The 13,596-nt window shown below is 41.9% G+C and overlaps 1 protein-coding gene across 1 annotated transcript in view; it reads left to right on the plus strand.

Moving 5' to 3' along the window:
* The window catches only part of LOC115792366 (connector enhancer of kinase suppressor of ras 2-like), a 32,540-nt gene that overhangs the window by 15,619 nt on the left and 3,325 nt on the right, over positions 1 to 13,596 (plus strand). The window contains 12 exon segments of the mRNA XM_030746874.1: positions 1,032 to 1,178; positions 2,574 to 2,707; positions 6,911 to 7,113; positions 7,310 to 7,399; positions 8,193 to 8,383; positions 8,495 to 8,543; positions 8,677 to 8,855; positions 8,952 to 9,025; positions 10,698 to 10,769; positions 10,992 to 11,062; positions 12,181 to 12,281; positions 12,382 to 12,865. Coding sequence (XP_030602734.1) covers positions 1,032 to 1,178; positions 2,574 to 2,707; positions 6,911 to 7,113; positions 7,310 to 7,399; positions 8,193 to 8,383; positions 8,495 to 8,543; positions 8,677 to 8,855; positions 8,952 to 9,025; positions 10,698 to 10,769; positions 10,992 to 11,062; positions 12,181 to 12,281; positions 12,382 to 12,865 — 1,795 coding nt within the window.

The following is a 13,596-nucleotide window of genomic DNA, read 5'->3' on the forward strand; positions in this document are numbered from 1 at the left end:
GCCTGCTTTCCAAACTGAACTTTAGGAAAAATATGGAAGCTACCTGAAATACAGACATCCAGTTAATAAGAAGAGTAAGTGTAAGATTGTTATATTTGTACTAGTTACTAACTGGATGTTTACATGAAGTAGTAACAGCTTCTTATGCCTTCTACTGTTCTGGTACAGCTGATCATTTAGATTGAAGATTTATTGGTTGAAACGACAAAACTCACTGTGAACTCACCAAAAAATGTTTTAGCATCATCTGCCGAAGGACCAATGAGGGTTATGTCTACAACTCACAATAATCACTCCTCCTCAAGTATTGGTCACAATTCAGTCAAAATTACACACACAATCCCCTTATGGGTCTTCTCCCAAACGGTTTACGAAGTTAATGCCCCATTTGTCATTTTTGCAGCTATTTTAACCTGTGAATTGTGATGAATCATGAGCCGGGTGAGCTACTGCTGTTGTTGATGTTCTCGTTTTAGCCAAAACTCAAGAATTTACACAGTAATTGTTACAATTTTAGCATAAATGTCTAATAGTACAGAGTGATAAAGTAATGGACAAATGTCAACATTAATAAAAAAATGTATTATTTATGACTGTAACTCAGGAACTGAAGAATATATTGTGATCATATTTCAAAATTGTTCAGATAATAAATTGGCGAGACTGATCTTTAGAACCCACCTATTAAATTCTCTAATGATCACTGTGTATGTGAGTCTGGAGAGACATATGCTGCAGCATATCAAGGTGATTTTTACAAATGTAAAAGCTTAACAGTCCATTTGCTGATTATAAGAAAATTTCTGTGCAATAGTTAAAAAAAACAAAAAAAACCCAACTCATTACGTGGTAACATTTTATACTCAAAAATTCAAAAGTAACCTTGACTCATTCATTCATAAAAAAACAAACAAAAACCCAGTTTTTGGTTATTTATTCTAGTCAGTATCTCTAGCTATTTCTGTAATCTTAAGCATTCAAATGCACGTGTGGGCTGAGGAAACCCTTATCATGCTATTCTTGTTCACTAGGTGGGCTGGCAGCTGAAAAATCTTGTGAACTTGTTGCGTGGAGACCCTGCAGGTGTCACCCTGACACTGAAAAAGCGCCCACAGAGCACGCTCACGTCAACGCCTGCTCTGCTGAAAAACATGAGATGGAAACCATTAGCTCTGCAGGTACGATGGCTGCTTTCATGCTCCACAAATATATCGCTTCTTTCATGTCGCTGTGTGGCTATTTATGTTCTTTGCTTGTGCTTATCTCTGTACCCGTGTCCTGAACCATGCTGAAAATAAGTGCGTGACACTAAAAACTAAAAGCCTGAATCAGTCCAAAATGAGGAAAATATAAAATGAGAGTGTAATGTGAATATGCTTTTACAGTAGCATACAAACTGATACAAGATCCACCATGAATCCACCTGTGTTTTGATCACAACTGTCGACTTTAACACTACGCTTACCAATTATTAAGTATTTATGCAGCTTACAAACGCTAAACACTTTTTTCCTTTTGATTAATCGGTGGACAATTCCAGCATCATCATTCAGATTTTGACATTTCAGCCCTAAGTGGCATCTGTTATCCTACTTCAGCCAAACCAATTACATTATTAGGACCGTGTGCCTGAGCCAGAATGGGTGGAAATGAGAGGGATGTGTATTAAAGTAGTCCAGCCTTTCTTTGAGTCCCATTCCAGAGAAAATGTTTTCTCCCCCTGAGGCCCTGAAGCGCAGTCCTGCTCAGCCTCCTCCCCCTTCCCATCCTCACATTCTTCTTCTTCTCCACCTAAATCGAATCTGCTATGTTGCTGCATTTTTCATGGGGGGGAAAAAAAGCAGAGACCGTGATGTTTCCTGATCGGAGATATGACTAAAATTAAAAATAACAATGTAGTCTGCTAAGTTATTGAAAAGAACATTGCATGGTGACTCATATAATGGTCTTATGATCGGCGCACAGAGCACTCAGTGTTACATCTCAGCTATTGGTCAGCTGTGAGTTATGTAGCATCATTTGAGTAATGTCATATTATTATTCTATTGTTGAAAAAGCTTTTTTTTTTTTTTGGGAAGTCCATGATTTATCACTAAAACATGTGTCTTTGTGATGGGATTTACACTTCTCTAACTATTAAAGTTAAGCTGATGATGCTTATTTTGACAATACATTTGACACAGTTATTATATAGTGATAGTTCAAATATATGAAAGACAATCTTTTAGAAAACAATGTGCTGTATGTAACAGACAAAGCAGGCTATGGCCAACTATTCCTTGACCTGACTAAGAAGGATGACTAGGCTGCACACCAACCTGTCTTCCCCTGTGCACCAGTTAGAACTAGAGCATCAAAAACGTACAGTACACAGCTCATTTCATGGTTGAGATGCTCAGCTGCACAGTCTGAACAGAGTGAACACTCCCTAACTGACTGACTGAACTGCTGTGAGCTCCAAATTTTCATTGTGTCGGTCCCTGTAACTGTTTCTCTCACTCTTTCTCTGTGTCTGCCTGTTTCTCTGTCTTTCACACATGCTCACACATGCACATACACTCACTTACACACAGCCAATCTTCCCTCAGAGCCCCAGCAGCAGTGTCGCTACGCCGACCAGCACTTTAAGCACTCCATCCAGGAGGAGTAGCTGCGCCCTGCAGGACCTCTTCATTCCCCCTCCTCCAGCAGAGCCCTACACCCCCAGGTGAACGCAGATGTAAAGCACATGCTGTCCTTGCTTTGCTAAATTTGAAAGGTTCCCCATCAGAGTTTTTGGCTATTGGCGAAACTATGGGGCAATGTTTTTATGTGTAAATTACCCTTGCATGTTATTCCACTGAGTGAAGGTGTAACATTATATCCACAAAGGTTAAGGGTGGTGGTGGGGTGTCTGTTATAAACATGTAAAGAATTGGGCCCCCTTTGCCTTCAGAAACAGTAATTTTTCATAACACAGATTCAACAAGATTCTGGAAATGTTCCTCAGAGATTTTGGTCCATATTGACATGATAGCATCACACAGTTGTTGCAGATTTGTCAGCTCCACATCCACTGTACGAATCTTCCCATTCCACCCACACTGCAAAGATGCTGTATTGGATTGAGATCTGGTGACCGAAAAGGCCAACTGAGTACAGTGAACTTATTGTCATGTTCAAGTAACCAGTTTGAGATGAATTGAGCTTTATGACTTGTTGCGTGCTGGAAGCAGCCATCAGACGATGGTCATAAAGGGATGGACATGGTTAGAAACAATACTCCAGTAGGCTGCGGTGTTTAAATGATGCTCAGTTGGTATTAAGAGGCATAAAGTGTGCCAAGCTTCTGCTGGTGGTGTGATATAAGGCAGAACGGAGCCATGCTTCATGTTTTTGACATCAAATTCTGACCCTACCATCTGCAGTGGAAATTGAGACTGATCAGACCAGGCAACATTTTTCCAGTCTTCTGTTGTCCAGTTTTGGTGAGCCTATGTGACAGTTTCCTGTTCTTAGCTGACAGAAAGTGGCACTTGCAGTGTTCTTTCTGCTGTAGCCCATCTGCTTCACAGTTTGACATGCTGTTGAGATGCTCTTCTGCATACCTTGGTTGTAACAAGTGCGTATTTAAATTACTGTTGCCTTCCTATCAGCTCCAAGCAGTCTGGCCATTCTCCTCTGCCCTCTGACATTTTCACCCAGAGAACTGCAGCTCACTGGAGATTTTCTCTTCTGCGGACCATTCTCTGTAAACCCTAGAAATGGTTGTGTAGAAAAATCCCAGCAGCTCGGCAGTTTCTGACACCAACAACCATGCCATGTTAAAAGTCACTTCTGATGCACATTTTGAACCTCAACAGGCCATCCTGACCATGTCTACATGTTTAAATACATTAAGATGCTGCAATGTGATTGGCTGATTAGATATTTGCGTTAATAAGTTGATCAGGTGTACGTAATAAAATGTGTCTACATTTTGTCAGCTGAATCAGATTTTACCCTTCAGTTTGATTTATCAGAATATTTTAGCCTTTCACCACTTTTTTTTTTTTGCCACTTTAAATAACGTTTATTTGCAAAAACATAACAAATAACAGCGTGTAATGACATCCACAGCATTACACATTAAGCAGGTTAGTTTGCTATATTCATTGCTATTGAATGATGTGAGTTTGAGTTTAAATTTTAGGGTTCTTCCACTACAATATCTAGTCTCGCTCATTAGCTGTAACCTCTACTGTTTTGATCAACTCTGCAGGAATGAGTGGGAGTAAGAGAGAAAATGAGACAGTCAGAATCTTTGTTTTGCTTTTTGTTTGGTAGAAAATATGATGCACAACATTTGGATAGCTTTACAGAAAAGCTTATGAATATCCAGACAGTTTGTTGCACTTCACAGTGGCTGCAGGTGCTTCTCCCACACTCTTGTCACAAAGTTCCCACAAGAAAAGAACGATTTCACATACTGAAAAGCTTGACTGGTGGTAACATTAGCAATTTGTTCCTCCTCATATTTCAGCTTTTCTTATAAATAAACAACAAACACAGTGCATGTTGTTATATGGATAAGCAAATGCTCTCCTCCAAGAATCTTAGATGAATCAGGAATCTTTGACTGATGCGTCAGAGTTTTGATTTTCAAGGTCAGCCCCATGACTATGTATGACTACTACTTCTGGGATATTGATCTAGTCAGTTAAGTAGCAGAGGGGGTGTTAATCATTTTCAGCTGCTTTGGTGTTCATGAAATTAACAACAGGTGCAATAGAGGAGCAACAATGACACAATCCCCAAAACAGGAATGGTTTTACTTCTCTGAACATTTTTTTCACTAGTTTTACATTTGGCTAGGGTCAGTGTCACTGCTGGTAGTGTGAGATGATACCTGGACCCTACAGAGGTTGCACAGGTAGTCCAACTCCTCCAGGATGGCACATCAATACATGCCATTGGCAGCGCATTTGCTATGTCTCCCAGCACAGTCTCAAGAGGATGGAAGAGATTCCAGGAGACAGGCAGTTACTCTAGGAGAGCTGAACAGGGCTGTAGAAGGTCCTTAACCCATCAGCAGGACCGGCATCTGCTCCTTTGTGCAATGAGGAACAGGATGAGCACTGCCAGAGCTAAAAAATGACCTCCAGCAGGCCACTGCTGTGAATGTCTCTGACCAAACAATCAGAAACAGACTTCATGAGGGAGGCCTGAGGGCCCGACATCCTCTAGTGGGCTCTGTGCTCACTGCCCAACACTGTAGAGCCCGATTGGCATTTGCCATAGAATACCAGAATTGGCAGGTCCACCACTGGTGCCCTGTGCTTTTTGAGACCAGGTTCCCCCTGAGCATGTGTGACAGATGTGAAAGGGTCTGGAGAAGCTGTGGAAAATGTTATGCTGCCTTTAAGGGTCAGTGATGGTCTGGAGAGGAATATCCATGGAGGGATGTATAGACCTCTACAGGCTAGGCAACAGCACCCTCACTGCCATTAGGTATCAGGATGAAATCCTTGTACCCATTGTCAGACCCTATGCTGGTGCAGTGGGTGCTGGGTTCCTCCTGGTGCACAACAATGCCCGGCCTCATGTGATAAGAGCATGCAGGCAGTTCCTGGAGGATGAAGGAATTGATACCACTGACTGGTCTTCGCGCTCGCTTGACCTAAATCCATTAGAACACCTCTGGGACATTATGTTTCAGTCCATCTGATGTTGTCAGGTTGCACCTCAGACTGTCCAGGAGCTCAGTGATGCCCTGGACCATAGCTGGGAGGAGATCCTCTAGAATATTGTCTATCGTCTCATTAGGAGCCCCAATGTTGTCAGGCATGCATACAAGCACATGAGGGGCCATACAAACTACTGAGTATCATTATGAGTTGCTGCAATGAAATTTTGGCAAAATGGACTAGCCTGCCACATCATTTTTTTCACTTTGATTTCACTGTATCTTTGAATTCAGCCCTCTGTAGGTTGATAATTTTCATTTCCATAAAACAATGTGTCATCCTTTAGTTCCTAACACATTACCCAGTCCATATCACTATAAATATCCGGCATGATTTATTCCCCCATTGAGATCTGATGTGTGTGCAAAGTGTTGCTTTAATTTTTTTGAGGAGTGTACATTATGTTTATTATGTTGATGTTGTATGTTAGCAGTGTCATGCTAGTAATCACTGAACTGCATTATTAAATGGTTTTAAAAGAAAAGGAATATAACTACAACAATATGTCTTGTGAATTTGTGTTTTTATTAGGAATAAATACCATCAAAAGACCAAAACCAACAAGGAACTGAACCTCCTAATAAATGTTGCTTGAAATAGCCAGAGCCTGATCAGTCCTCTGAACCACTGCTGTTGAGAAAAAAAAACAGGTGTTGCACAGGGAGATACACTCCTTCTTTTCCCTGATATGGACATTGTGATTCGTTTGAGTTAATACACATGTAATTGTGTAAACTCTGCCTAGTGCTGGGGCACCTGGGTGGCTTAGTGGTGAGGCCGGCAACCACATACATACACCACGTTGCAGTGCGGGCGGCACGGGCTCGAGTCCCGGCCCGTTGCCAATCTGCCTGCATGTCTTTCCCTGTATCTTTTCCCCATTTTCTGTCTCTCTCCACTGCCAATAAAGCTGCTGTGACCAAAAATGCAAACAAAAAAAAAAAAGAAACTCTGCCTAGTGCCATAAAACCTAGATCACCAAATGTGTAATAATCTACAGCTCAATATACTCCTGTTTGAGTAATGTTTGCTAAAAACTAAAATACATTGGCAGTGGAAACTATTTAGCTCCAAAGAAATTTAAGCATATATAAAAATATATATCTCTAATGGGGACAGATGGGCTCAGAGCTGAATAACGTCTTTTCTCTAATCTTATTCCAAACGCTGACAATAGAATGACTTTCCGCTTTCTGTTACCAAAGAGATGACAAGGGAAATCTGCCGGATGATGATCCTCAATCAGATGTCCATGTCGCTGAGGGATCTGAGTCACCAAACTCCTACCTGGATCAGGAGTGTCGAAGGCAATTTCCTTTGGTGGAGGAGGATACTATACTGTACTGTTACGAGTACGATCAGAACCAAGAGGTGGCATCAGTCCGCAGGGGGAGCACTCCCACATATGGTAAGACCTCTGCCTCATCTGAGGATTCACCTCTGTAATCGTGGGAGCCAGGAATTTAAAGCTGTGCATATGTGACGTCTTAATGTGTCTAGGTGTTTTTGATTTGTGTATGTATGTGTGTGTTTGTGTGTGTGTGTTTGTGTGTGGGGGGAGCAGGCTGTGTAATCTTGCCGTTCCCTGTGCCTCCTTGCTCTAGGGAGGCTAAGGCCCATATCAATGCCAGTGGAATACAACTGGGTGGGAGACAATGAAGACCTGGCCAAGATGAAGAGAGAGAGCAGGAGAGGTGAGTGGGAGGCAGTGGGAAAGAGAGAAAAAGAAAGGGAGGAAGAAAGGGACAGAGGGAGATGAGGTGAGTGGGAGGATATCTCATAATATCCTCACCCTCTCAGATCTCCCAGCCAAAAAGTAGAAGGATGAGCTGGCCTGTCAAAACTGATAACATGCTGGATATCAGCTCCTGCCTGTATCTCCTCCATATGTTCATTATCTATCACCGCTCCTTTCCCCCCCTTCATCCCTCTCTCTGTTTTTCTCTTTCTCTCTCTCAGCTTTGCCTCTGAGTTTGGATATAAAAAGTACCCTGTTGCTTTGGCAACTGTATAAATATATTTTCCTAAGATTTTCACATTTTGCTGGTGACTCTTGAGCTAGGTGGTAAATGGAGTGGGAGGAGACTGAATTGCTTTATTTCAGCCTCAAAGAAAGACTTGAGTGATGTGTTTGTTTCCTCTGAGGATGCTCCTGATATGTTGCTCCTTTGGGCTTTTCAGAAAAAGTGATGGGGCTATATTTATCTACAAGAGACAGTATTTGGAAGTTTTGAGGGCTTCCTGCCTGACAACGGCTTCCTCTGTAGATATTTTAATGTTTTTTATATATTGTTGAGGAAGTCTTTGAATCACAGGCAGCAGACATAAAGTATGATCGGTGTTTAATGACATCAATAATAATATCTGGTTAAAACTTTTTTTTTTTTTTTTTATCTGTTATAGGTTGCTAAAACATGTGTTTAATAATATTTTAGAATGACATGAAGTGTGTTCTGCGCTGAGTCGGCCTCTGTTGTGCCCCTGCAGAGAATTCCCTAATGCATTTTGAGAGCGAAGACAAAACCTCACGCGAGGACTTCCTCCTGGGCCGCAGCCTGAGTCAGAACAGGAGGAAGACTGAGCGAGGAGCCAGCCCTACTCATTACACACTCGTCCCGGCCCTCCAGATGGAAGTCTCCCGGTCCACGTCTAGCTCCGACTCTGCATCCTTATATCATGTTAGTCTGCTTTGCCTACAAAAAGTAAAATTATTCTTTATTAGAATCAGCACCGAGGATCTTTTTCATGTCGTCATTCTTATTTTACTTTTTGGTTCTTAAATTTTGCAGGTGTTTGAACGATCTTCATTGCTTTCAAGATCAAAGAAAAAGGGTAAAGGTAGGATCATTTTTTTTTGAGTGGAATTTTACATGCAAACTCACTTGTACTCAAACCCCCACATGAGCAGGTGTTTCATGAGGAGTGTTTTCTGACCCCCTCTTCTGTTCTGCTCTCCTGCTGGTGCCTGCAGCTGGAAGTCCTCTCACTTCAATCAGCAAACGACGGATTTCCTGCAGGGACTTGGGTCAGGGGGACTGTCAGGGCTGGCTGTGGAAAAAGAAAGACGCTAAAACCTATTTTTCACAGAAGTGGAAGAAGTACTGGTTTATCCTGAAAGACACGTGTCTGTACTGGTACATGAATGAAGAGGTGAATATAATCATTCCCATAGAAGAGAACCTGATAAATTTTAGTCTTTATCCTTTATGCTGAACTTTAAATTGACTCTCTGTTTGCTTGTCTCAGGATGAGAAGGCAGAGGGCTTTGTCAGCCTTCCAGAGTTTAAGATAGATCGTGCCACTGAATGCAGAAGGAAGTTGTGAGTACCTGTTTTCACCTGAACACCCAACATCCGTGTGCATTGCTTTTGCATTTATCCATGTCACATATTTACAAGCAGTCCCATAAACAACAATCTTGTGTAAACTGGTTCTTGGTGAGAAAAAAAAAATCTAATTTTTAATGTCTGTTTTCTTTCAGGTTTCATCTTTTCACATGAGAAATTAACAAAATATGTAATTTGTTCAAGCTTTTCATACATCTGTATCCTGAACAGTGTAATTCAGAGGGGTGGAAAGGGTGCCTGACTCACAAACACAATTGACTTGGGCTATCAACCAGCAATATCTGAATATTCTGACAGGACAGCAGATGCTATTTTGTGTTAGATATTAATTCAAATCTGAAATCATGAAGAAAAGAGAGAAATAGCTGAATATTTGGCATATTAATACAAAGTGAACAAAAGTTTGCTGACTAACAATGTCGCTTGAGAAGTGTGTGACTCACATTTTATGACCTGGAGTTCTTTCTAGTTAAAGATGGAGGGCTGGAGGACTGATGAGTATGTGTACGTGCATTTAGTGATAGAGTAAGAGGAGGGTGCTGTACCGTGGGTGATGAGTGAGACAAGACTGCAAGTTTGACGATAAAGACAGGCAAATATGAAACACATGAAATTTTGTGCAGCATTAGAAAATATGTTTTGTGTTTTCTAGCTTAAGCAGAGCGTGGTTACATCACAAAAATTGCTTTTCTATGACTAGCACCATTGCATAGGTCAGTGCAAGTGCGTAACTATCTTCCTTTGCTATGCTATAGTGAGCTGAATGGAATTAATGATATGTTTAGGGAAGAAGTTTATTTAGAGTTTTCTGTAAATTGACAAATATTAGTCTAACTTCTGATTTTTTTAAACGCTGTTGTTTCTATTTTAACTTGAAAACATTCTTGTACATTTTGATGGTCTAGAGTTTACAACAGTCAAAATGATCTTGTGCTACTGTTTGCTGTGAACATGGAGAGTTGAAATCATTAGCATTGATGGATTACATGGGTTTCGACATGGTGGTGCAGTGGTTAGCAAGAAAGTCCTGAATTTGAACCCACTGGACAGCCGGGGCCTTTCTGTGTGGAGTTTGCATGTTCTCCATGTTACACTTACTTCTTCCCACAGTTCAGACATGTTAGGTTAATTGGCATTTCCAGATTAGCCATAGGGGTAAATATCAGCATGATTTGGTTGGGGGTTGTCTTTTGCTCTGCAGGGTATACCCAGGGATAGCTGAGATATTTTCTAGCCCCCCTCCCCATAACCCTGAAGTAGATAAGCAGTAAGATGTGTGGATTGATGGGTTGTTGTTAACAAGTGAGTTAAATGTCGGCAATTTTAGAGGGTTTGTGGTCGTGTTGCAAATTATGGCTCTATCTTAATTATGTATCTTAATGATGCCCTTCAGCTTTTGGGTTGAGGATTGTGACTGTATACAAATGGAATCGTATTTCATGAGGCTGACTCTGACTTGTGCAACTCCCCAGAATAAGCAAATCACTTTATCTCATGATGCACAGTCGTGCTGTTTTCGTGCCAGTCGGAATGACTGTGTATGGCCACGTGTTGGTTTATTTTGCCAGTCGACTGCATTCATATTTTAATGTGTGCCATACGTCCCTGGCTTCTGCTTACGTGTGATTAAATATGATCCTTTCAGTGCTTTCAAGGCTTGCCATCCGAAGATAAAGACTTTCTACTTTGCTGCGGAAAATGTAGACGACATGTCCCGGTGAGTTAATGAGGCTTTGATAGCTGTATTGCAAACTCCCCCAGCATTTAACCCCCAACTGTCTGCAAACCGAATCCCCCTACCAGACTGCCCCCCTCTCTTTGAAACAAAGTAGTTTTGTAAGTTTATTAGTCAAACAGGTAAACACAGACACACACTGGCATGAGCTGTTTTATTGGATGTTAGAATGCTGTGCGTCAATGCTGTTGTTCTCCCCCACAGGTGGCTCAGTCGTCTCAGTATGGCAGTGGCAGGCTACTCTGAGCAGCAGGAGAAAATGCGCCAAGACCAAGGTGAGATTAGTCACAGTCTGTGTTCACGGTACTGCTAGAATTTCTTCAGCTGTTACAGGTCAACAGTTATATAAAGCTGTTGATTTTAAGCAGTGGGACATCACGGTGTGGCTTTTAGATTGAGGAATTACGTATTTGAAAGTTGAAACAAATCATGAATAATTCTTTTGCCTAGTCTTCATTTGGCAGAGGTTTTCATTTGCTATCACAGGTTCACAGCAGTAATTAAGCTTCTGTCTGCAGGTGCCACACAACTTTTGCACCAGAAATGGACAAAAGAGTCTGCTTGTCACAACATCAATAATCCCCCCCCCCTGTAGCGATGACTCCATTTTAATTCTTGCTTCTTTAGTTTGGTTCACTTGCTTAAAGACTTTTTATCTTGAATCTTTCTACTGGGAGATATGCTCATTTATCATTTATTTGACTGTCAAAGTTGAGAAGAAATACAAGGAAATAAATTGGGATTTAAATGGCTCGAAAATTATGACCACGCTTGGAGTGAGTTTGATGCTACAGCCTGGAAAAACAAGACAAGATGTAGAGAATTCAATAAACAGATTTAGATCAGTGGCAGAGGCGTTATACTTCCGCTTTACATCAGATTCAACCATCGCTTCTTCATGCTGAATATAAATAGTCATTTTAAGGGGCTGAATAACTTCCTGAGCTTCTTACAGATGGACAGGAAGTAATGTAACTAACCCATGTGCTATTTAGAGGAGCCTACGTAGAAACCTCGCATGGGTGGGTGGGCGAGAGCAGGTTTGTCACTAGTTTCATGAAGATGGGGCCTTTTCCTTTACAGAAGAGTTTCTAAATTAGAACCATAACACCTCCAGAAGACCTAAAGGAACTTCTCACATCTTAGATTCTTCCTTTTTCACACTTAACAGCAGACCTGGACTTGTGCATCACACCTACATCACATCCACACTGCTGCTACAGTACCTCTGTCAGAGCACTTAGTCAGAGTTTGATTTTTTCCGAGCTCATGCAGGTGTTCAGATTGCAAACTGTACATGTGTGAAAAAGTTTCTCCTTTCTGTCACATGTAGAAATGCTTGATTTTGATTCTGTCTAGAAGTATTAACTGACAGTGCTTTTGTACATGACAGATTACTGGAGTGAGAGTGATCATGAGGACATGGAGATGCCCTCAATGCCCAAACAGGACAGCCCACCACCACCTTATGACACCTACCCCAGAGCATCCTCAGTGAGTCTGTCAGCCTGTAGTTAATAAATGTAGTTAATACTGAATCTTCCTGTGTGGCACACGTCTCTTATTTTTTTTGCTGCCATCTGTTTGTAATTAGGTGAGTCCTTACCTGGAACCGAAACGTGGCCATCTCTCCTCCTCCGACACATTTCAGTCCCGTTCTTCTCATGAGGACTTCCGCCCTGAGGCTCAGGAAGGCAGCAGCAACAATGGCGTCTCCCCCGGGCAGAAGACAAGCAGCCACCGAAACTCATGGCACGATCAGATGGAAAGCAACACACGGATGCACTACCTCCAGACGTTTCCCATGGAGGAATCCTTGTTATCTGAGGACAGAGACCAGCTAGCGATGGAGTACCGCAGGCAGGCCACTCTACCTGCGCAGCGCAGTCTGCTGCAGGAACAGTACAGAGCCCTGCCCCTGCCCCTCAGGGCCAGTATTGATTCAGAGGCAGGAGGGAAACCTCGCAGCTTCACGCTTCCCAGGGACAGCGGTCTCCATGCTATCCTGGCTGCCACAGCTGCTGCTTCTGATCAGAGAGAACCCCAGCACTACCAGCTGGACCGGTCCAGGGATGCAGGTCAGATTCCTCACATGAGTTTTCAATTGTACTACAGTATGCTGCATCGCATGAGAAGTCAAACATTCACAGTTTTCTCTTCTGCAGTTCTATTATTACATTTATTATAGGATTTGAACTGGCTATAGGATACATAAAAAAAAACAAAAAATAAAATAGAATGCTGCAGGGATGGCATATTTTGTAGTCCAACATGGAAGTTATCAAGAACCTGATTCCCACAAGAAAAAGACTAACTGCATTTACCAAAGCCTTTTAGGATTACTGCCAAAAAATTAAGACACTGATGTTAGGCTAAAAACCAACTATAACATACTCGCATGACTAACATAATCACAACTGTGCTCCTGTTTTTGGCATGACAACATCAAATGTCCCCGGCGAGTTTAATGCTAGATTTTTTTGGTGCCATATAGCCAAATAGCTTAGACTTCAGTCAAACAGTGAGCAACCCTGTGCCAACCTTCTGTTGCTAGGGAAAAATGTCTATTCCCCAACCTCTTGGCAGGCGGTTGCTGCCAGTTGCAAGGTCCTGCTTCAAAAACCTGCCTGTGATTGCTTTGCTTGTTGGCAGATTGCTGCGGTTGCCCATAGTTTGTATGGAAGATGCTGATTTGCCTGCTACTACCTGAGTGGTAGCGAAACTGAAAAGCGCAACACAAGCTGTAAATCGAGAATGTTCGCCTTCGAATTAAAAGTTAAAGGTGCATAGTTTGGTGTATAGTTTCCTT

The sequence above is a fragment of the Archocentrus centrarchus genome, chromosome 14 (assembly GCF_007364275.1).
Source record: "Archocentrus centrarchus isolate MPI-CPG fArcCen1 chromosome 14, fArcCen1, whole genome shotgun sequence".
Taxonomy (NCBI): Eukaryota; Metazoa; Chordata; class Actinopteri; order Cichliformes; family Cichlidae; genus Archocentrus; species Archocentrus centrarchus.